The 25,022-nt window shown below is 40.6% G+C and overlaps 1 protein-coding gene across 18 annotated transcripts in view; it reads left to right on the forward strand.

The window, feature by feature from the left end:
• Positions 1-25,022, forward strand: part of RGS7 (regulator of G protein signaling 7) — a 548,216-nt gene that overhangs the window by 203,361 nt on the left and 319,833 nt on the right. For 2 of the 18 annotated variants that reach the window (XM_035280443.3, XM_078357251.1), the window contains exon 1: positions 20,687-20,926. The exons of 15 other annotated variants lie outside the window; for them this stretch is intronic. In XM_035280443.3, coding sequence (XP_035136334.1) covers positions 20,852-20,926 — 75 coding nt within the window. In that variant the 5' untranslated portion in view covers positions 20,687-20,851. Of the gene's footprint in view, positions 1-20,668; positions 20,927-25,022 lie in introns of those variants that run through there. One more of the 18 variants, XM_035280444.3, reaches the window with a different exon arrangement.

A 25,022-nucleotide genomic window follows, 5' to 3' on the forward strand; every position in this document is an offset into this window, starting at 1 on the left:
TGAGCCTATTTTGTGTCAGGCACTGGGTCCCTGAGCTAAGCTCTGGGAATAATGTATTAAGATACAGCCCAGCATAAATTTAGAAAGATATACATAAGGAAACAAAAGGGTTTCTAACTTATCCTGACTGTAATTATCAATAGAACCAATTCATTACTGTCTGGTTTTATAGAAATGAAGTCAATAGGAAATCTGGGGCCAGTCATGGTGGCTCATGCCTGTAATCCCAGCACTTTGGAAGGCCAAGGTGGGGGTATCACTTGAGGTCAGGAGTTCAAGACTGGCCTAGCCAAAATAGTGAAATTTCATCTCTTCTAAAATTATAAAAGTTAGCTGGGTGTTGTGGCACACACCTGTAATCTCAGCTGCTTGGGAGGCTGAAGCAGGAGAATCACTTGAACCTGGGAGGCAGAGGTTGCAGTGAGCCAAGATCATGCCACGACACTCCAGCCTGGGCAACAGAGTGAGACTCCATGTCAGGAAAAAGAAAGGAAAGTAAGTTTGATTAACCATATAGTCAAGGTAAAGCTATCATATCACCAGGTATATAGATAAAATGAGAGCCTGTGATGCCTAATATAGTTCTTTGAATATAGTAGTCACTTAATATTTGTTGAGTGGAAAAATGAATTAATGGGAAGAATGTAAAGGAGGAGTAAGAAAATAACGTATTTTGAGACCCTATATGATATTGCATTGATTTCTACATATATAACCCATATATAACTTAATCTAGATGGGATATTTAATCTGCACCTAAAAAAGGAAAAAAATGAAAACACTGTTACCTTGTGAATTGATTCAAAGTGATTTAAAGATGCGCTTTACTGATAACCTGCATAGAAGTTACATGTTGAAACTGCTATTTACTGGTAATATTGACATGATCGCATGAATCATCTGTGCCTATTATTTTCTAACCATCTTCTGTTGTTTCTTGATTATATGATATGGAGAAGGAAAAACCAGACTATATCTTATAGATGGTAGAAGACCAAGACAAAGAAGGTAATGCCAGTTATCCATGGTCATATAGCAAGTACATTCATCTAAAATCGAGAAAAGAATCATACTTCTAGATGAAGGTTAAGGTTTGGTAATCACAGCAAATTGTAATGGTGGTGAAACCCTGCAACACATTGAAAAACTGTACAATTGGGCTGGGCGCGGTGGCTCACGCCTATAATCCCAGCACTTTGGGAGGCCAAGGCGGGTGGATCACAAGGTCAAGATATCGAGACTATCCTGGTCAACATGGTGAAACCCCATCTCTACTAAAAATACAAAAAAAAATTAGCTGGGCATGGTGGTGCATGCCTGTAATCCCAGCTACTCAGGAGGCTGAGGCAGGAGAATTGCCTGAACCCAGGAGGCGGAGGTTGCGGTTAGCCGAGATCGCACCATTGCACTCCAGCCTGGGTAACAAGAGCAAAACTCCATCTCAAAGAAAAAAAAAAAAGAAAGAAAAAACTGCACAATTTAGATTATGTAGTTTAGGTGCATAAGGAATGATCACACTGGCTACAAATAAGTGTGGGAGGAAAATAACTGAGGACACTGAATTTCTTCATCTTATTCACTGTGTCTCCTGAATTTTATAATAATCTCTGCACCTTTCTCTGACTAGTCAGAGAGCAATTTCATTCTGGAGGATGGTATTGATTAAAAATGGAGTCGTGTGTGTGTGTGTGTGTGTGTATTTCATGTCACAGGCTGGAGGTGATGATTATGAACATCAGGCTGGAGGTGATGATTATTAACATCAAAATAAATGTGAAGCAAAATGACAAACCTTAACTATCAGTAAGGCAAAATAAAAAGAGCATTGCTGTGATCTGAGTGTTTCTATGTCCCCAAAATTCATATGTTGAAATCCTCACCCCCAAAATGATGGTATTAGGAGATGGTGGCTTGGGGAGATTATTAGGTCATGAAGGTAGGGCCCTCATGAATGAGATTAGTGCCCACACAACAAGAAAGCATCATCTATGAATGCTCTGAACCAAGAAGTGAGTCCTCAGCAGACACTAAATCCACTGTCACCTTGATCTTGGACTTCCCAGCCTCCAGAACTGACTGTAATACATTCTTGTTGTTATAAGACACTCAGTTTGTGGTATGTTGTTGTAGCAGCTGAATGAACTAAGACAAGCATATTTTGGGCAGGAGAAGCAAGGAATGACCTCTGGGGAGAAAGAAGATATTTTTTTTTTTTTTTTTGAGATGGAGTTTTGCTCTTGTTACCCAGGCTGGAGTGCAATGGCACGATCTTGGCTCACTGCAACCTCCACCTCCTGGGTTCAGGCAATTCTCCTGCCTCAGCCTCCTGAGTAGCTGGGATTATAGGCACACGCCATCGTGCCCAGCTAATTTTTGTATTTTTAGCAGAGACAGGGTTTCACCATGTTGACCAGGATGGTCTTGATCTCTTGACCTCGTGATCCACCCGCTTTGGCCTCCCAAAGTGCTGGGATTACAGGCGTGAGCCACCGTGCCCCACCTGAGAAGATAACTTTTTATCTTTTTCCTTTGCCAGATAGAGTAGATTGGGAATCTTGTTCTTAAATCCTTTATATTCAGAGATCAGCTCTTGTGAAAGGATCAGGTTTTTCAGTTTCTTCTGATGCTGGCATTTGGTTGAGGAAGGATAAGGAAACAATGGTGTGGCTCTTTTGGAAGTGCTTCAGCCCAGAGCACAGAGTCAGTTCTCAGTATCTGCAGGGAATTTGTTCCAAGACTTCCTTCAGATACCAGAATCTGGAAATGCTCAAGTCTCTTATATAAAATGACATAGTATTTGCATATAACCTATGCATACTCCCATATAGTTTAAATCTTCTCTAGATTACTTATAATACCTCATACAATGTAAATGTTATTTAGATAGTTGTTATACTCTATTGTCTTTTTAGAGTTGTATTATTTTTATCATTGCGCTGTCATTTTAATTTTATTTCTTATTTCTGGGATATTTTGGTCCTTGGTTGGTTGAATTCATGGATGCATGGATGCCAGTGTGGACGGAGGACTGACTGTGTTTGCTTTTCCTTCCTTCACTTTCCCACCTGCCACCCCTACTCTCCAGAGAGCTGAGCTGTGGTTACCTCTTTACTTTGCCTTTAGCCAAGAAATAAAAACTGGTTTATTCTTTCCAAATTTTGAGATTGAGATGCCATTGCTTCTCCCCCTAAAGGAGAACTTTAAATGGGAAATATCTTATATCTTCCTCAAGGTGGAAAAAGCATATTGGGAAATATGCAAAGTAGGAAAATACTCAAGGAAACTGTTAGTTTCACTCTAAAAATCACCATCAGAACTGTTCATTAAACTGGCAGTAAGATCATGACATCATAGAACGTTTATTTTTGTTTTTATTATTTTATTTATTTATTTATTTGTTCATTTTAGACGGAGTCTCACTCTGTTGCCCAGGCTGGAGTGCAATGTTGTGATTTTGACTCACTGCAACCTCCGTCTCCCAGGTTCAAGTGATTCTCATGCCTCAGCCTTCAAAGTAGCTGGGACTACAGGTGTGTGCCACTATGCCTGGCTAATTTTTATATTTTTAGTACATATGAGGTACATTTAGTAGAAAAAGTACATTTGCATTTTATATTTAGTTCATGTTAGCCAGGCTGGTCTTGAACTCCTGACCTGAAATGAGCCGCCTGCCTCAGCCTCCCAGAGTGCTAGGATTACAGGTGTGAGCCATCCCGCCCGAACCATAGAATTTTTAAATGTCAGGAGATCTTCAAGGTTATCTGATTCAACCTTGATCCTAAAGTGGAAATCTCATGTTTAAAATCTGGCTTGAAAACTTCCAAGTGTTGGTGGGAATGCTTTTGCTCATGGCTCACCAGCTTTTATGGAGCTCTAACTGATATGTCTCACTGGCTTTTATGGAGCTCTAACTGATACAAGTCTCTGCCTTCAAACTCTGCCTGGAGTGAATAGGCATATAAAACATTAAATTAACAACACCCAAGACTGAAATGGGAAAGCAGGAACAGAAAGAAAGAATGAACACACACATACACACAAACACACATGCACACACACACACACACACACCTCATCCTGTCCTGCCAACACCTCCTAATTCATATCACTTGTTCCTTTGGGTGGTTAAGATTTTAAGAAAGAAAAGGAAGCAAGAAAATGAAGAGGAGAAATGATATTCCTTGTGTTCCTGCAACCTCAACAGGTTCCAGGGTTCTTTTGCTCAACAGGTGGCTGTGGAGTTGGCTGGCTGGCTGTCAGCACTGTGCTACAGGGTTCTTGCTGCTGTGAGGAAAAGCAGATTTCAAATACGAACTTTAGCATCCCTCCGTGCTATCTTGAAAATAGAGCCAGATAAACAGCACTTATCTAAGCAGACCCAGGACAGCGCATCCACAGAGATGATTAGGCTTCTGCTGAGGAGTGCTGGCTCTTTGAAAGCAGTCACACAGCGGATTAACACCCTGCCTCCATGCTGCTCAGTGAAACATTGCATTTATGGCTTCCCAAGGAAGGTGGAGTTTTTATGCAGGTTCACAAAGCTGCTTCTGTGAGCCACAATAAGTCATAATAGTGCCTACAATTCTCATGGATCAGGTTTTTGGCCCAACATTGCTGTGAAGCTGTGAGAATAGTAGGAGTGGGTCCTACCTACAGTGTGTTTGGATGTGTGTGCATATGCATGTCCACATGTGTGTGTGATAGATGCGTTTGCAGGAAAAGTTTGGTATAAACACCAGAGAAATACACAACATATGTGCCAGCACATGTATGTCAATTTGGATGAGGATTTGAATTTTTTTTTTATAGAAAGCACTGTTGTTCAGCTTCCAGAAGTCCTCTGTTTGAAAATGCTCATATATATATGAAAAAGAAACTAGAAAAGCTAGATTTTTGCTATAAAAGCTAGCAAAATCTTTACCTTACTGCCTTAGTCCACTCAGGTGGCTATAACAAAATGTCATAGACTGAATGGCTTATAAACAATAGAAATTTATTTCTCAGAGTTCTGGAGGCTGGGAAGTCCAAGATCAAGGTACTGGCAGATTTAGTCACCAGTGAGGTTTCATTCTCTGGTTCACAGATGATTACTTCTCGCTGTGTTTTCACATGGCAGAAGGGACAAACAATCTCCCTCAGGCCTTTTTTATAAGGGTACTAATCTCATGCATGAGGCTTTGCCCTCATGATTTAATCAGTCAGCTCTTGAAGCCCCCACCTCTTAATACAGTAGTGATTATAATTCAACATATGAATTTCTGGGGAGACACAAACATTCAGACCATAGCCATGGTAGTATTTCAAATAAATAAGCAGTTTACTTCTATTCTAGGTACTTTGCTCCTTGTTTGCTGATGTGGTTTGTCTGTGTCTCCACCCAGATCTCATCTTGAATTCCCATGTGTTGTGAGGGGACCTGGTGGGAGGTGATTGAATCATGGGGTCAAGTCTTTCCCGTGCTGTTCTGGTGATAGTGAATAGGTCTTACAAGATCTGATGGTTTGAGAAAGATGAGTTTCCCTGCACAAGCTTTCTCTCTCTGCCTGCTGCTATCTGTGTAAGACATGACATGCTCCTCCTTGCCTTCTGCCATGATTTTTGAGGCTTCCCCAGCCATGTGGAACTGTAAGTCCAGTTAAACCTGTTTCTTTTGTAAATTGCCCAGTCTCAGGCATGTCTCTATCAGAAGCATGAAAATGGATTAACACAGTAAATTGACCAGTAGAATTTGGGTGTTGCTGAAAAGATACCCAAACACGTGGAAATGACTTTGGAACTGGGTAACAGGCAGAGGTTAGAATGGTTTGGAGGGCTCAGAAGAAGACAGTCAAATGTGAGAAAATTTGGGACTTTCTAGAGACTTGATGAATGGCTTTGACAAGAAATGCTGATAGTGATAGGAACAATAAGATCCAGGCTGAGGTGGTCTCAGGTGGAGTTGAGGAACTTGTTGGGAACTGGAGCAAAGATGACTCTTGTTATGTTTTAGCAAAGAGACTGGCAGCATTTTGCTCCTGCCTGAGAGATTTGTGGAATTTTGAACTTGAGAGAGATGATTTAGGGTATCTGGTGGAAGAAATTTCTAAGCGGCAAAGCATTCCAGAGATGACTTGGGTGCTGTTAAAAGCATTTGGTTTTATAAGGGAAGTAGAGCATAAAAGTTTGGAAACTTTGCAGACTAACAATGTGACAGAAAAGAAAATTCTGTTTTCTGAGGAGAAATTCAAGCTGGCTGCAGAAATTTGCCTAAGTAACAAGAAGTTAATCACCAAGACAATGGAGAAAATGTCTCCAGGGCATGTCTGAGTTCTTCACTGCAGCCCCTCCCATCACAGGCCTGGAGGCCTAGGAGGAAAAAGTGGTTTCATGGCAGGCCAGGTCCAGGATCCCCATGCTGTCTGCAGTCTAGGGACTTGGTGCCCTTTGTCCCAGCCACTACAGCCATGGCTGAAAGGGGCCAACGTAGAGCTTTGTCCAGTGCTTTAGAGGGTTAAAGCCTTAAGCCTTGCCATCTTTCACTTGGTGTTGAGCCTGAGAGTGCACAAAAGTCAAGAATTGAGGTTTGGGAACCTCTGCCTAGGTTTCAGAAGATGTATGGAAATGCCTGGATGTGCAGGCAGAAGTCTGTGCAGGGGTGAGGCTCTCATGGAGAACCCCTGCTAGGGCAGTATGAAAGGGAAATGTAGGGTCAGAGCTGCCACACAGAGTCCCTACCGGGGTACTTCCAGAGCTGTGAGAAGAGAGCCACCATCCTTCAGACCTCAGAAAGGTAGATCCACTGACAGTTTGCATTGTGCACCTGGAAAATCTGCAGACACTCAGTGCCAGCCCGTGAAAGCAGCTGGGAGGGAGGCAGTATCCTGTAAAGCCACAGAGGTAGAGCTAGCCAAGACCATGGAAACCCACCTCTTGCATCTACATGACCTAGATGTGCGACATGGATTCAAAGGAGAACATTTTGGAGCTTTAAGATTTGACTGCCCTGCTGGATTTTAGACTTGCATGTGGCCTGTGGGCCCTTTGTTTTGGCCAATTTCTCCCATTTGGAATGACTGTATTTATCCAATGCCTGTACCCCCACTGTATCTAGGAAGTCACTAGCTTTTGATTTTACAGGGTCATAGGTGGAAGGGACCTGCCTTATCTTGGATCAGACTTTCGACTGTGGACTTTTGAGTTAATGCTGAAATGAGTTAAGACTTTGGGCGACTGTTGGGAAGGCATGATTTGTTTTGAACGTGAGGACATGAGATTTGTGAGGGACCGGGGCTTAATGATATGGTTTGACTGTGTCCCCACCAAAATTTTATCTTGAATTTTAGTTCTCATAATCCCATATGTTCTGTGAGGGACCCTATGGGGGGTAATTGAATCATGGGGCTAGTTACCCCCATGCTGTTCTTGTGATAGTACGTTTTCAAGAGATTTGATGGTTCAATAAGGGTTTTTTCCTCTTTGCTTGCACACACTCCATCCTGCCACCCTGTGAAGAAGGGGCCTGCTTCTCCTTTATATTCCACCATGACTGTAAGTTTCCTGAGGCCTTCCCAGCAATGCAGAACCATGAATCAATTAAACCTCTTTCCTTTTAAAATTACCCAGCCTCAGGTATTTTTTCGTAGCCATATGAGAATGTCCTAATATAGTGGGTCTCTAGTGGCCCAGTGATTTCCATTTGAGTGTGGCATTTGTGACAGTTACAGCACTTGGGGATTCCCAGGTCCTTGTCCCAGCTTGGCTAGGCAGATTTGAACTGCTTCATGGCTGTTTCCTCCTGGTCTTACCCTCTTAGGAGGCTTTACATGACTCTTTATTTCTTTCTTCCCCTCACTCCTCATCTCATTCTCCTAGTCAGTAGAGAATTTAGACAGTTAGCAATTCATAATTCCAATCTGAATAAAGAACATCTATTTAAAAAAACATCTATATGGACAGGCTCTTAGAGTAATTGCACTCCTCTGGGTTGGGGGAGTTTCTCAGATGACTTTAGGGAAACTTGGAAAAAAATGTTTACATTTTTATGCTTTTTGGGGTGAAGGTGGTAGGAATTTTCTCCTACTGTAAGTGAGTATAAAACAAGGTAGAGGGTGACAAGTCCTTGTGAAAAGCCCCAAATGCTATAAGATCAGAGGTTAACAGGTGCAAATGGGTAACATTGTGTCAAATATGTCTGAAGAAACTGATTTAAGTTAATCGTTATCACTAACCTTTTGTTTTATGCATAAAAGTGCTGGTCTTGGGTTTTAGAAAGGAGCTTTGCTTATCCTGTGTATCAATCAGAGTTCAATACCAGCCTGGATCACATAGGAAGCAGGAAGACCCTGTCTCTACCAAAAAATTAAAAATTAGCGAGGCATGATGGCACTTGCCCATAGTTCTAGCTACTCAGCGGGCCAAGGTGGGAGCGTCACTTGAGTCCAGGAGTTTGAGATCAGCCTGGGCAACAAAGTGAGATGCTATCTTTATTCTGTTTCAGTAAATAAATAATTAAAAAGAAGCTCTCTCCAGAAGGGCCGAGAAGGTTAAGGGAACCATCAGTAGGTGGAGAAGAAAAAGGGACCAGTCATCCAAAGCAGCCCTTACCAATTCTACATTTTGAGCAGGTGTGTGCCAGCTCCAGCACATACTGCATCCAGAATTGATCCTAATCTTATTGGCATCCAGCAGCCTGCTGGGACAGCCTGACTTGGCCTGTGATAGATAGGATGGTAGATCTTATTTGACACATTTAAGCCTGAAGGTATGAGAGGAGGGAGCTCTTGGTAGAAGCTTTCAAGGGTATTCAACCCCTGGAAAGGGTCTGCTTGGCCAGAACTAAAAACTAGGAAGTGAAAGGTAATGGCTACTTCTAAACTGCGCCCCCAGTGAGGGGGCAGAGGAAAAATGCTCTTCAGTGCTGCTCTCTTCCTGCCCTTGTCTCCATCAGACACCAGACACAAGTGATCCTGATACAAAGTCAGCCTCCAGAGCACAGATAAGGGGAGACAAGAGGGAAGAGCAGGTCTGGAGGCCCAGCAAGAACATCCAGCAGGTTCTTCCCTGCAGGGCTATTCACATAAAGGGGTAGCACACAGAAACAGGACAATTATTGGGTGCCATTCTCTAAAAGAATCTATGCAGGCTGACACCAAGGTAATGATTATAGACACTGAGACAATACTCTTAAGAAGAAGAGTTTCTTCTAAGTTGGGGATTTATAGTGACAAGAAAAGATTAGTTGACAATAGTCAAATGAATGCATTTTGAAATGAATTCTTTATTAGAAAGCATGGCATAAATGCATGAAAAGATGATGAACATCAGTTGTCATTAGGGAAATGCACATCAAAACCACAATGAGATACCAATAAACATTCAGAACAATTGTTATAATAAAAAAGACAGACAGTAAGGAGTGTTGGCCAGGATGTGAAGTAAGACCCCTTCTCACTTGCTGATGAGAATGTGATGTGGTACAGCCAGTCTGGAGGATGGTTTGGCTTTCTTAAAAACGTAACATTTAGCCCAACAGTTCCACTTCCAAATATCCACTCTTTGCCCAAAGGAAATAAAAACATATTTCTATCCAAAGAATAGCACATTCATGTTAGCTGAAGCATCATTCACAGTTATTTCTAAAGTGGAAACAACCCTCACATTTGTCACAACTGGTAAATTGATTAGCAAAATGTCGTACATTCATACAGTGGAGTGTTATCTAGGAAAGAAAGAAATAGAATAAGAATAAATGGAAGGAAGGAAGGAGGGAGGGAGGGAGGAAAGAGAGAAAGAGAGGAAGGGAAGGAGAGGAGAAGGAAGGGAGGAAGATGGGTGTGGATGAGGAAGCGAATAATCTACTGACACATGTTAAAACATGGATGAACCTAAAAAAATTCTGCCAAGTAAAAGAAGCCAGACCCTGATTATGTGATTCCATTTATACGAAATGTCCAGAAAAGGCCAATCTACAGAGGCAGAATTTTGCGACATTTTAAATTTTTGATAGTATCTCCCTTCTCCTTGGTCCTGTAGTTGAGTGTTACTGATTGTTTTGTGTCATGTATTACAGAAAAAAAGCCTGGGGTTTGTACTTTGCTTAATGCCTGGTGCGTTTGTTTAGCTTTAATCTGGATTATGGAGATACTTTTTTTTTTTTTTTTTAAAAAGGCATATCTAATGAGGAAAAACATGCAAAGCTTTTAACAAAAATAGAAATAGCCCCCAAAGCTTTTAAAGAAATAATTTGAAGAGAACTTCTAACCATAAGTGGAAAGGGTCAAGATGACTTTTTAAACAGAGGCCATAGGTAATAAGCAAGACAGGTGACATAGAAGAGGCACCGCCTATGCAATCCCCTTAATTTTCAAACTCTAAGAATCCATGGCTCTGCTACAGCTGGACCAAGACAACAGATGTGGTACTTCTAGTAACCGAGTTCCACAGAAGCCAGACGTGTGCATTGGACTCTCCCTGTGTGTTGCCTGCTGGTTTCCCTCTTTGCTCTCCTCTATACACATGTGCAGTGCTTGGCTCCACGTGTCCAACTGTGTTCAGCTGGTTCCTGAACCTGAACACATCCCTCTCCTGTGTTCTCTTCATCTTCTTCCTGAAGATCCCCCCATAACTTTGGTTGACTCTGACATCTCCTATTTCTGACACCTGTATCACTTATTATCTGTGTTATAACTGTTGGCTCTGGATTATATTAAATTTAGGGCTTGATTATGGTTTAGTTTTTATTTCTGAATTTATTATTAATATTTTTTGAGACGGAGTCTTGCTCTGTTCCCTAGGTTGGAGTGCAGTGGCATGATCTCTGCTCACTACAACCTTTGCCTCCCAGATTCAAGTGATTATTCGGTCTCAGCCTCCCAAGTAGCTGGGATTAAAGCCCACCACCATGCCTGGCTAATTTTTGTATTTTTTGTAGAGAGAGGATTTCGTCGTGTTGACCAGGCTGGTCTTGGACTCCCAACCTAAAGTGATCCTCTTGCCTCGGCCTCCCAAAGTGCTGGGATTACAGGCATGAGTCACAGGGCCCAGCTGTTATTTTCTAATTTCTTTGTGCTAATTCATATGATCTTTTCACATGATGGCATTCAAGTTCCTTTTGGGTAGCATGTAAGCACCCTCCTTTGCAACCCGTTAGAAGCAGTGGTATTATTTGTAGTATTTGCCAGTTGCTGTGGCATAGATACTCCTGCCATTGCCAATTTCAAGCTATTAATTGTTTAACAGCTTCTCGTGTAATTCCTGAAAATTTAAGTACCAGCTCTTTTGAGCAGGTGTGTGCCGGCTCCAGCACATCCTGCATCCAGAACTGAGCCTAATCTGACTGGCATCCAGCAGCCTACAACAGCCTGAGCTGGCCTGTGATGGATGTTGTGGCTGTTGAATATTTAGGATCTGATAATGAATATAAAATTTGGGAGCTCAAAGTCCTAATACACCATAGATAAGCTCTTATGTATTTATATTCCCTAAAACAACAATAAAAAGAACACCATAAATAAAGATATCAATAACATTCTACACATCTTAAATCACCATTAATAATAGGTTCAGTGTTTTTAATTTGGTTATAATTCATTAAAGTTGTTTAATGCAGACTTTGTGTTGCTTTCTGACTGAAGCCTTAGAAATGCAAAGACCCAGGAAACATACATTTCCCTCAAGGAGTGCACAGCAGGAAAGAAAGAAAAGGAAAAAGAAATGTGAATAAAATAGTCTTTGATAGTACTACATTGGAAAGCAGAGATCCCAGAGTTGTGGGGCGGGGAGAGGAAGGAAAAGAATAAGGATAAACATCCTGAAGACATGGTGCCTGACAGAGCCTCAGGGACCATCCATCCCTTAGGAGTGTCTTCCTTCAGCTAAGGTGGCCACAGCAGCTGAATGTAACAGACATTGTTTAAGAATTAGCTTTATGATAGAATTTAGCCTTTGCTTCAATAGGCATCATCCAATGATGATGGCAGGCCACCAACAGTTGATCAGGAAGCGCATCTTCATGGCTTCTTTGGTGCCCTTCTAGCGCTAACACATGAAAATTATACATTTTTAATGCGAAGGAACATAGTCTGGATGCCAAAGCATTGCAAACACTAAGCAAGAATAACATGGTTCTCATTTGCAGTTTTTTTTGACATGTGAAATCACAAACGCACTTGAGCTGAACTAAGGCAGTCTCTGAAGGAACTGAAAATGAAATCAAGGTGGGAACGAAACATGTAATTTTCTTTGTTCTCTACAAAAAAGAGGATGGCCATCTTCAGGTTACCAGATGCTTTTGTTCTGCCATCACCTGGCCTTTCCTGGGTGCTGCCTAGGAGCTTTGTGACTGGAGCTCAGGATTGGTGTGCAGTGCTCCACATGGCTTCTCATTGTGGGACTGTGCTGTGGCCACACATGGCAGGAGAGTGCTCTGAAGTGACACTCGCCTCTACACCATGAACATCTCCTCTTACCTCCTAATTATGAAAGCAGGTTTTCACAAGGTGCCGTCCAGTGAAAGTCTCCACTGTGATTACTTGTGGAGAGAGTGGAGACCAGTGTTAAAAGGTGAGGATTACTGGACCCCACCTTGGAAAGGCTCTGTCAGAATCTCTGGGAGCTGAGCCTTGAAATCAGTATTTTTATCAAGGTACTGAAGTAATTGTTTACACCCTCTAGAGCTTAGCACAGTGTCTGACACCGCAGACGTCTGTCTATACATGTTTTCTAATTGAACAAAACTTACCTTTCCTCCACCATCTACCCTCACCCACTTAAAACAGCTTCACTTACTGGCTACTGAAGAGATTTCGTGGATGATAGGTCTTATTTGACACATTTTATTTCCCCTTAAAAAGACTCATATATTGTTTGTAACATTCTCTATTTGTCTTTTTTTTTTTGTCCAGTCAACACATTTTCTCCTTTTTCTAATATGTCTTTCTTTAGAAAAATAAACTAGTGTTTTTATCATTATCATGTAACCACCCAAGGGATTCGTCCTGCCACTGCATAAAGAAAGGCCACTGGTTGGGTGGCAGAGGCAGGAGAATCGCTTGAACCCGGGAGGCAGAGGTTTCAGTGAGCCAACATCCTGCCATTGCACTCCAGCCTGAGCAACTCCATCTAAAAAAGAAAAAAAAAAGCCACTGACATTGTAATAGAGAGTTTAATAGACACAAGGCCGGCCACACCACATGGGAGATGGAGTTCCCAGTCAGATCATCATCATCATCTCGCTCAAAGCTCTTTGGTTAGAAGTCTTTCAAGGGCAGTTTTGGGGAAAGGGTGGGGCTGGCCAGCTAACAGGTGCTTCCTGCTGATTGGTTGGGGCAGAGATGAAATCACAGGGGGCTGAAGCTGTCCTGCAGGCCAAATCCTTTCTGCGTTGGGCCACAGGAGTGGGGTCTTTGGTCCAGATGGAGCCATGGGTGTCAGATGTGTGAAAACCTGGAAAGATATCTCAATAGGCCCATCTATAATAGTGGTGGTGTTTGCAAGAGAAATTGGGGAAGTTACATATCTTATAACCCCTGCAATCATGTCTGCATTAGCAGAACTCAGGCTGATGGCCTCCTATTATTAGCTCTACAAAAGTGATTGAGTTTTGGGTAAGAACTATTATCATGTACACTGTAGCCTAAGTGTTTTCCAAAGGCAACTGGGCCCAAGAGCCCAGGAATAATTAAGGGTAAGGCAAGGTGGGGGTTGGGTTGGCTTAGCTTACTATTACGATTTTCTCACTAATACACCTTTCACAAAAGCAGCTTCAATCACGAGAAAACATACACACACATAGTTTTATTTAAAAGCCAATTAAAACAATGACAAATGTGGATGTTTACCACTGTTGAGTCTCCTTCAGATGGTGAGACTGTTTCCCACTGCTCTCTAATTGTTTTTCTAAAACCTTACTTCATATGTAGGGAGGGTTGCTTATGTATTTTATGGACTACTGAAAAGGAATGGGGTGTCCAGTTTGGGCATTTCATATGGAATATGCAGGTGGAGATTCTTGTGTTGGACCATCTTTATGTGACCTGAAATTCACATTTAAGTTGCAACAGTCAGTCAGTAAGTTTTAGCTCTACTTCCATGCACCTCCCACAGTGATTCCTAGAAATAGGCCGGTGGAATTTTTGACCACCTCTCAGTCATTACTCAGCTCTTTTCCATGAGAATCTTTGCCAAACCTGGGCGTCCCAGAGTTTAGGTTCCTTTCTCCCTAGGTAAAACACAGTGCCATTATTCCCTCAAAAAAGAGTTGCAGTGGCTCATGCCTGTAATCCCAGCACTTTGAGAGGCCGAGGTGGACAGATCATGAGGTCAGGAGTTTGAGACCAGCCTGGCCAACATAGTGAAACCCTGTCTCTACTAAAAATACAAAAGTTAGCCAGGCATGGTGGCATGCAGCTGTAGTTCCACCTACTCGGGAGGCAGACACAGGAGAATTGCTCAAACCCTGGAGGCAGAGCTTGTGGTAAGCCCAGATCATGCCACTGCAGTCCAGCCTGGCCACAGAGCAGGACTCCATCTCAAAAATAAATAAGTAAAAAATTGCAGAAAGAAGAAACATCCCAGAAGTGGTAAGGATCTAGTAAAACTCCTTTTTGTTTCTAGTTGTGGTAAATCTTTCTGCCTTCTCAGCACTCTGTTTCAACTCTCTCCCGTTCATTTCCTGCAAGCCCCTCCCCTCTCTGGTTAGGGCACTTTCCCTTGTGGGCCTTTTAGAAACACAAGAGTGACTTCGGCTTCTGAAGAGTAGGTGTGGAGATAGTCATCTAATATCCATTCGATTCTCAGATTTCTCCAGGTGTCCTCCTAATTCAGTGTTCAGTCAAGATTCTCACATCACATTTAGTTATTACATCTTTTACATCTTTGTAGTATAAAATAATAGTTGCATTTTATATACATATGTAGATGTTCAAACACCACACACACACACACACACACACACACACACACACACACACACAATGTAGAAGTCTCATGTCATTCTGTCATTCTGTATTTGTCATATGGTTTTCCTATAGTGTCATTTTACTTGGTTTCTTGGTTTCCATATAGTTTGGAAGTTAAGTCTGGAGCAGCACTGCCCAACAGATCTTCCTGTGAGGGTGGCTGTGTCATCATTGGTAGTGGCCAATACAGTAGCCACCAGCCTTATGTGACAGGGCTAAGATGATAGAGGAAGATGAATTCTGACTTACTTAAATCATCCTAAATTTAAATCTGAATAGTCATATGTGGCTAATGGCGACCATACTGAACAGTGCAGGCTGGGACGCTTTATAAGATCCAGGATAGACGTTTTGGCAAGGAGAGCTGATGTGGTGGGCTTACTGCTTTCCTCTCTTGACTGCATCTCATTCACTTTCTCTCTCTCCCTCTTTTTCTCTCTCTCTTTCTCTCCCTCTTCCTCTCTCTCTTTCTCCCTCTTTCTTATTGTGAACTCCTGAATGCTTTTTGAAGCTAATTTTTGGATCCTTTGATATAGCTTCATTTAAATTAGTCTTTGGCACAACAAATTGTGACCAGCTCACCTCGGCCAAACCTGGACTTGGAGTAACTAGTTTGTTTTTTGTTTTTGTTTCTGGGAAGGAATGTTATTTAGAAATCAGGACCAGGCAACTAAATTTGCTTGTTGCTCCTGTGTCAGTGTTTCTAAACCCTTTCAGTAGAAATGCTAAGGGAAATTATGTTTATAATCGTTGGTTCACCCTATATTTTTCAATTCAAATTTAATATTACAAAACAAGTGGGAGAAAATATTATGAGTGTTCTTTTTCTTGGTTTCTTTTTTTCTTTTTAAATATTTTAATCTCCTTTCCCTTAAAAAAATCATGGTGACTAATATTTTCTACATATCTCTTTAGTTTTCTACTATATAATATTGTCTCAAAATTAGAATATCAATATTACTACTAACAAACCCATTAATAAATTTAGAGTATGTTTTCAGACCTGTTTTTTTTGCCCTTAGACTTATACAGCCCACTAAAATGGGTCAAAAAACTATTTTCAAAAATTATTTGAAATAATTACTTTTTTCTCTGTGATTATCAATTTGATATGTAGTTGATTTCATTTATTTCTGTTTATATTCAGTTTTATATCAAATTGCATTTTATATACATATGTAGATGTTCTTTTATTTATTATACTAATTTTTTTATTTATTATACTAATTGTTTTATTTTTTTCTTTTATTTATTATACTAATTTCTGTTCTTTATGAATGTAAATAAAAAGCATTTTAATTGTATTGTAATTTTTACAATGTACCACAATACAATTATATCACTATTTTTCAGAACATTTTCTGTAGAAAATGCATTCTAATATTAATAAGTTGAATTATTGACAGACTTTCACAGTAAAACTCATTTTGTAACTTTGAGATTCCATGTATTTTGTGAAAATTGAGGCTAATGTATCCAGCCCCAAAATGGAAGTATCTCTTCTCCTAAATATGCATCATGGGCTTTCATGGAGTCCTGCACTTGTGACAAATGTATTTGATTATTTCGTTGTGGGATTAGTTCTTTTCCTTTAATTTAAACAAACATTGATGGAAGCTTTACTCTTTGCCAGGTGTTTGAGTGCTTGTTAATTACTGATATATACTGTAAACTGCATAGGGACCAGGGTCTTGTCTGTCCCATCCATTCTTTCATCCCTACTTAAAGCCCCTCTGGCCCAGCGTAGGTGTTCCGTAAATGAATATTGGCCAGGCACAGCGGCTCACACCTGCAGTCCCAGCACTTTTGGTAGATCTCCCAAGGTCGGGAGTTTGAGACCAGCCTAACCAACATGAAGAAACCCGGTCTCTACTAAAAGTACAAAATTAGCCGGGCGTGGTGGCACATGCCTGTAATCCCAGCTACTCGGGAGGCTGAAGCAGGAGAATCACATGAACCCGAGAGGCGGAGGTTGTGGTGGGCTGAGGTCAAGCCATTTCACTCCAGCCTGGGCAACAAGAGTGAAACACCATCTCAAAAAAAAAAAATATGAATATTGAGTGGATACATAATCAAGCAATTCTCTGGGCTTCACTCTCCATGTGGAAATGGGCAAACCATTCAATCAAATCCATGTTACATTCTAACAAAATTCTTATGCATGGCCCTGAAAAAAATATTGGACCTCCCCGGCCGGTTCTTTTACATTTTAATGATCTCTGTGTATGCCGCAGAAGTGCAAGTATAAAACTGCCCTCAGGATTCCAAGGAGGATTAAATGGTGTTTATGGGAGCCTCTCATTAATGAAAAAGTGATCAGAGTCCTTGGATCTTGGATCCTGGCAGTCCTTTGCGAGACATACCACACTAATAGACTGCCACCCTTTCTCTTTATTAAGGCCAGTTCATCACATTTTCCAATTGGGATGGATGATAATGCCACATTTAGGTTTCTGTATTTTTAAGCATCATCTCTTCTTAACAGGATGTATAATGTGATTCAAGCTGATGTGAGAAGGCAGACCATTAGCGAAATGCCTTTCAGTCTCTGCTTGATTAACAAATATTTCCTCTGCATTTTGTTATGGGCAGCTTGCAAAGGGAGCCAAAGTTTATTGCTTTCTTTTTTTTTTTTTTTTTAAATCAGTGAAGTAGCATCAGCTATTAAGAATAATCAGTTCCAGCTTGTACATTTGTAAGGTTTTGATTTGGAGAAAGGAAAGAAAACAGTGAAGGCTGCAATGTTATGAGGTAAAATTCTGGTAAATTTATAACAGTTCAGGTGTCTTTTAGTTTTGCTTCTTAAATACTTTTCTACTTTGTGCCCAACTTCTAAACATATATCTAAAAAGAATCTCTTTCTTACACCCACCAATTTTTACCAGTCTTCTGGAAACAGTAATTCTCCAAATGTGTTCCCAACCAGCGACATCAGCCAGTGTAGCTAGAGAAATTGTTAAAAATGCAAATTTTCAGGCCCTACATAGTCCTACTATGGAAGTTGGGTCCAGCTATCTGTTTTTACTAGCCCTGTCAGTGATTCTCAAATTCAAGTTTGAGAACTATTGTTCTAGAAAGAGTAAAATGACATTCTCTTCTTAGTGATTAGTTTCAAGTAAATGAGTAGACAAATTCTCTTGACATTTCTAAATAGTCATTTGCCTTTTTGTTTTCCTATGTGCTGTGAGTGTTTTTAATTTGAGAATCAGCATGACTCATGTATGATACTGGAAAGGTATTTTTATTTTTAAGGTACAGAGAGTAAAGTCTAATGGAGAAAAATATGTTTTACTCATTTAAAAAACATGAATCATGTCATCGGCATAAAGATATTCTTCAAACTGGCATTAAATAAATCTCTGTAACAAAGTTAATGTTGCTTTCTAAATTGCTGCCATCATAGTGATGTTACAGCCAATTTTTCTAGGGTAGAATTATCTGGACTCTTGTTTTCTTTTGTAATTAAATCTTTTTCCTACTATTTTTTGCATTGAACTGCTATTAAGACATATCATCAAAGATGGATGGGACAGAGAAATGAGTTGTTACCTTTAGATTATATCTGCAAGAGACATGGAGAAATGCAAATCAAAAACACATTGAGATACCATCTCACGGCAGTTAGAATGTCGATCATTAAAAAATTAGGAGACAACAGATGCTGGAGAAATAGGAACACTTTTACACTGTTGGTGGGAGGGTAAATTAGTTCAACCACTGTGGAAGACAGTGTGGCGATTCCTCAAGGACCTAGAAATAGGAATTCCATTTGACCCAGCAATCCCATTACTGGGTATATACCCAAAGGATTATAAATCATTCTGTTATAAAGACGCATGCACATCTATGTTCATTGTGGCACTGTTCACAATAGCAAAGACTTGGAACCAACCCAAATGCTCTTCAATGATAGATCGGATACAGAAAATGTGGCACACACACACACCATGGAATACTGTGCATTCATGAAAAAGTATGAGTTTATGTCCTTTGCAGAGACATGGATAAAGCTGGAAACCATCATTCTCAGCAAACTGACACAAGAACAGAAAACCAAACACTGCATGTTCTCACTCATAAGTGGGTGTTGAACAATAAGAATGCATGGACATAGGGAGGGGAAAATTATACACCAGGGCCTGTCGGAGGGTGGGGACTAGGGGAGGGATAGCAGGGAGTGGGGATTAGAGGAGGGATAGCATTAGGACAAATACCTAATGTAGATGATGAGGCGATGGATGCAGCAAACCACCACGGCACGTATATACCTGTATAACAAACCTGCACGTTCTGGACATGTACCCCAGAACTTAAAGTATAATTTAAAAAAAATCAAAGGAGAACTTAAAGAAAAACCCATACACCAAATCTAAGCCTTAATGGTTCAGATAAGGAAAGCAATGCTCAGGGAAGTTAAGTGACCTATAAAATTTAGACACTTTGTGTTTTAATTCAGTATGTTTTCCCTTTGTTATCAGTAGTTCTTGTACCTACTGAGAAAAAGATTTTAGAGTTATCAACTCAGAAATACTTTTTTTTGGCATGAAGTCATGACTGAATTTTACCTTAGCCTGTTTCTTTTTGTCCCTCTTCTCACTAACAGACATCGACAATTGAAGCTACCTAAAGGATTTGTGGCCATACTCAAATGTTACTTCCTCAAATGTTGCCAAGCAGAATAGCAAATTCATTCCAGGATGTTTTTTAATGTGTCAGAATCATCCTAGTTCTTAAAAAGTAGAAATGAACAATGGTCCATCGTACAATTAAAAGCATCGGGTCAGAGTCTAGTGGGTTGTTTTTTTAAAATTGATGTTAATCACTTAAAATAGATAATTAATTCTCAGATTAATCCCTGAAAAATTACAGGAGCATCTAGTGAAGTGTACTATTTTTGGGCTTTTTGTCTAAAAGTGGTTACAAAGTGGGCTCTTGCTGGGCTAAAAAAATTCTAACCTCCATTTCCATTTTTTCTCCTTTTTAAAGTTATCCAAACAATTTTCATACCACATAAAAGTTGAATAGCTCCATTTACAGTGACACATTGGCAATGAAGGATGCGATGCTCAGCAGTGACAGTCTCACTATTTCTTGCCCTAGTAATAGCTTCGGAGAGGTGGAGCATAGTGGTGATAGAATATCAAAATTTGCAATTCTAAAATACTCAGAAGACACTCAGTTACATCTTTAATTTGATGTAATAGGAAGTCTTGAAAAGCAGTTTTAAAATGATATTAGATCTAGGATGCACTTTGGTTAATTACCGGAGTCACCTCCCCCAGCCTTTTGCTGAGATGCTCTCACGTGCTTTAGGGCAGTGCAGGGGGTTTGTAAAAGGACCAGCAGCATCCATAGCATCTGTAAGGTTTTTGGAAATATAAACTCGTGGGCCCTATCCTATGCCTACTGATTTCCAGGTGGAGCCCAGAAATCTATTTTTATAAACTCTCCAAGTAACTGTAGTGCCCACTCAGGTTTGTGAACTACTGCTCTTTGGGGGGTTGATTATGTCTGTTTTATTCTTTCTGCCAGTGATTGGCTTATAAAATATACTTACCCCAATTTTAGCTGATGTGACCTAAAGCGATTTCTTCTGTGAGGGCGCTGGCAACGCTTTTCTGCTATTTAAAGAAAGGAAAAGTAAGAGATTGACCCCATTTTTGCCTTTGGGCACAGGCTCGTGACAGTGTGATCATGTGGCTGGCAAGGTCACATACTGATGATGTAGAGTCGAAATAGAGAAAGAATCTGACTTCACCAAATCTGAAATCATCCTGCCTTGGGACTTTTTTTCATTTTGTGAAATTTAAATATCAAACAAAAAACCTTTTACTGCTTGAAGTGTTTGCAGTTCTGTTTGTTTTTTGAATTGTTTGTCTCTAGTAGCCAGTATCCCCTCAGTGGTACATTTGAACATGCAAGGTCATTTATGGCATTTTGCAGGAAAATCTTATGGTGACTTTCGGTGTTACTTAGCATGGAGACTGAGGGTAAGAAGCTCACCTTTTTTTCTATCACTTCTATTTTTAAAACTTTTTCAAAATGTTAGAGAAGTATAATTTGGAGAAATGATCTAAAGTTATGTTTAATTACCCCTCTCCTTCATGTCAGTTGTGTATAAATAGTAGCTGTCCTTCTGTTAACATTTTTGAGAAGGAATATCAATATAACAATTAATTTAGTTGTTCAACTGGTATTTAATTTGCTTTCTTTCTGGCCCCAAGGGTGTGTATTATTATGGGGTATGGAAATGGCTAAAATATCTTTAAAGTTATCACCCTTTTATACGAAATTTCCTACTTATTTATCTGAAGAGTTTTTTTTCTTATTTTTCTGCAGGTTCAAATAGCATTTAAATACTCAATTTTTGAGACGTTGCTTTATAAAATAATTTTAGAATATTTTATAGAGATGTAAAATATATATACTTATGTACATATATTGTGTAATTTATGTTTTTGACATTATAAAATATTTTCTGAACTTTTAAAATTTATTTATTTATTTGGAGATGGAGTCTGGCTCTGTCACCCAGGCTGGAGTGCAGTGGCGTGATCTCGGCTCGCTGCAACCTCTGCCCCAGGCTCAAGGGACTCTCGAGCGTCAGCCTCCTCAGTAGCTAGGACTCCAGGCACACGCCGCCACCATGCCTGGCAAATTTTTGTATTTTTAGTAGAGACAGGGTTTTATCATGTTGCCAGGCTGGTCTCAAACTCCTGAAGTCAAATGATTTGCCCGCCTTGGCCTTCCAAAATTCTGGGATTACAGGCAGGAGCCACCGCACCTGGCCATTTTCTGAACTTTTTAGATAACATACTGCTCTATATTTCCCCTTCAAAGCTATTCAACTAGACCTTTTTTTTCCTTCAACTGTACTTTTCCTTCAACTGTACTTTTAAAAGCTCAGTGTTATTATTTTTGGTTGAAATTTATCATCTTCATATATTTTTGAAATATGCTAAATCATTGGTAGAGAACAATCTCCAAAACTGTGTTTTTACATCAAATATATATATACCTATATACTAATATTTGTAGTTAACACTATTTAAACTTTTACTTCTATTAATTTCAGTTGATAAAGTGGAAAGTTATTTTTAAATGGCTGTTGAGTGGGGATTATTGACTGATTTAGTAGTTTATTTTTAGCTTAATAGAATTGTGCTTTCTATATGACTTCAATCCTTAAAATGTGTTGAGGCATGCTTTATGACTAATATATGGTTACTTTTTATATTTGTTGTATGTGAGCCTAGAAAGTATGTATTACAAAACAATTGCCCAAGCATTTCAAGGATTCTTTATTTGGCAGAATAAATCCTATTTATATGCCTATTTATACTTCAAGACTCAGTTATAATGCTACCTCCTCAGATGAGACTTTCCTGATAGTATCAAGCAGAATTAGTTGTTCCTTGTTTTGGATTCTCTCCATGATATTACTTTAACATTGAGTTGAAATAGGAAGGTTTATGTGCATATTCTCCTTAGACCATAAAGCCAAATGTGTCTTCTAAATTACCTTTACTACTGTACCTTTCACATAGTAGGCACCTGGAAAGTATTTCTGGAAGGAAAGGAAGGGAAAGGAGGGGAGGGGAAGAGGGAGACGGGAGAGGAGGGGGAAGGGGAGGGGAGGGGGAGAAGGGAGGCATGGGAAGGGAAGGGGGAAAGAAAGAAGTGAACAATAGTATGGTAATATATTAGATTTCAGTAAATGCTTAGAACTCTACAAGGTTGGTTTCTATAGTTAGGCAATGCTGTCACCTAGACCGAAAAAAAAAAAAAAAAGAGAGAGAAATCAACTTAAGGTTGCTAAATAAAGAATGCACAATTTGAAAAGGAGAAATAATTATCTCTAACATTTATGTAGCATTTCTCTATAGCAGACACTTTCCTAAGCTCTCTAGTGGGCATCTGGGGGCTGGAGGTCCGAGGGGTAAACTCATTCAATCCTCATGATAACTGTGAGAAGGATGGAGTTGCTGTTCAGCACATTTAGTTTTCAGACGCTGAGGCTGAGGCAGCACAATGCTGAGTAGCTTTCCCAAGACCAGAAACAGAGTAGCAGAGCCGTATGTTTTACCCCCGCAGGCTTGCTCTAGAGCCTGGTGCTTGAACTCCCGTGCCCCTACTACTGTAGCTCAATAAATATCAACGGGAAACCTCGATTATTCACATATCAGAGAGCAAAAGCAACCACGTTGGAAAGCTCTTTGTAAGGCGTCTCCTAACCCTAGAAAGGGGTCACCAAGACTCCAGGCCCCAGCTTAGCTTCTGCTCTGTGCTCCCTGTGGGCAACCTTGGGAGTCACTTAACTTGCATTCTGGGCTCCATCTGTGCATTGGAGATAAGGGCATTTTTTCCTCTCATAGGGAGGAGCTGCAGGGATTACAGAAATAAAGTCTGAAAGCACTTTCAGTTCCAAAGAGGAAATACGATCTAGGTAGAAAAAGGATTTAATGTATGACTTCCCTTATCCTTATAAATTAGATGGGGAGTATCTCAGCCCCAGGCTGCTTCTGTGCAGGGTCACCCTGAAGAGGACCTGACATAGAACAATAAATATTCACACACTTAGTATTTTCTAAGCACCTACTATGTGTCTAAATTAGTTTAAGAAGAAAGAGTGTTTTAATTTTTTTAGCAACTGTCATGATGATTTTTTCTAACTAGAGAAGTGCCTTTGTTGGGAAAATTCCTATTTAGGATCGAAGCTGAAAGCTGAGTGGGAGGGATTCTGATCTGTGGGAGAGCAGAGGAGGAATGCTTAGTTTTCTGTGGATCAAAGGGAGGATGAGTTCAGAGTGTGTGTGTGTGTGTCTTTGTGCATGCCGGGTATCTGGATGGCTGGAGGAAAAAGGGGCAAAGACCTAGAGAAATTGGGATACTGTGCAGTGAGATCTCGGCCTCTCATTGTTATCCCCTTAAATATTACATGAATTCTGGGAACCCTCATAAAGCGCTTAGAGCGAGTAGCATTGTTATGGAGATTGGTGGAAAACTGAGTTTGGACTCTGTGTGGCACAAGCACAGAAAATGACCGTGTGTGTGGATAGAGCTGAACCATGAAAAGAATGACCACAAATCTCCAGGAGGCTTAAGACTTCTTTACACTGTCCAGTGGGAGGGTCAAAGCAATCCTGCATTCACCATGAGGACACGGAGTCCCCAGCTGGCATCTAGATTTTAGCTCAGGAAGTAAAAAGGCATGACCATGCAAACCAATTTGCCATCCCAAGTAGTATTTTCCACCTGATGTCTTGGGAGGGCGCAAATGCTTTTGTCTCTGAGGGAGGCCTCACACTTCTTTATATAACTAAGTTTCTTTAGGCCTCAGCAGTTTAGTAGTCCAGAGAGAATCCGTTGATGAGTAACAATGCAGGTTCCTGGCCTTTGCCTCTGCCTACCTGCAGCCCCCACAGTGTCCTATCACTACTTCTCTAACTTTCCTGGAAGGTCCCGAGGTATGTCTCACCTGCCCACACAATTGGCTCATCTCCCAGCGGGTCCTTCCTGTTTCTCCTGGTGACCAAATGGACCCCATGCACTGGGCATCTCCTGCCATGATTCCCCCAGCGGACATCACTCTGCAGGAAGCCCAGATTGGTCCTAAAGCATTACCACTGGCTTCCATCTAATGCCTCCGCAGTTGTAATAGAACTGCTTTCTATTACTTGGTTTTCCTTTGGATGTCACCCCTAACCCTCTATCCCAGCCTTAGGAGAGATTAGGGCTATCCTCAAAACCACGCTTCCATCTGTTGACTAATGCTTTCATAAAGCTAGATAGAGGAAAACAAAAATGCATTTTCTGCTTCTTTTTTTATTTTTGATTTTTCAAAGAGACTAGGTCTCACTCTGTCACCCAGGCTTGAGTTCAGTGATGTGGTATAGTTCACTGCAGCCTCAACCTCCTGGGCTCAAGTGATCCTCCCACCTCAGCCTCCCAAGTTTCTGGGACTATAGGTGTGCACCACTATGTCTGGCTAATTTTTTTAATTTTCATTTTGCTAGAGATGGGGTCTCACTAATGTTGTCCAGGCTGGTCTTAAACTCTGGTCTCAAGTAGCCCTCCTGCCTCGGC

This window comes from Callithrix jacchus, chromosome 19 (assembly GCF_049354715.1).
Source record: "Callithrix jacchus isolate 240 chromosome 19, calJac240_pri, whole genome shotgun sequence".
NCBI classification, from domain to species: Eukaryota; Metazoa; Chordata; class Mammalia; order Primates; family Cebidae; genus Callithrix; species Callithrix jacchus.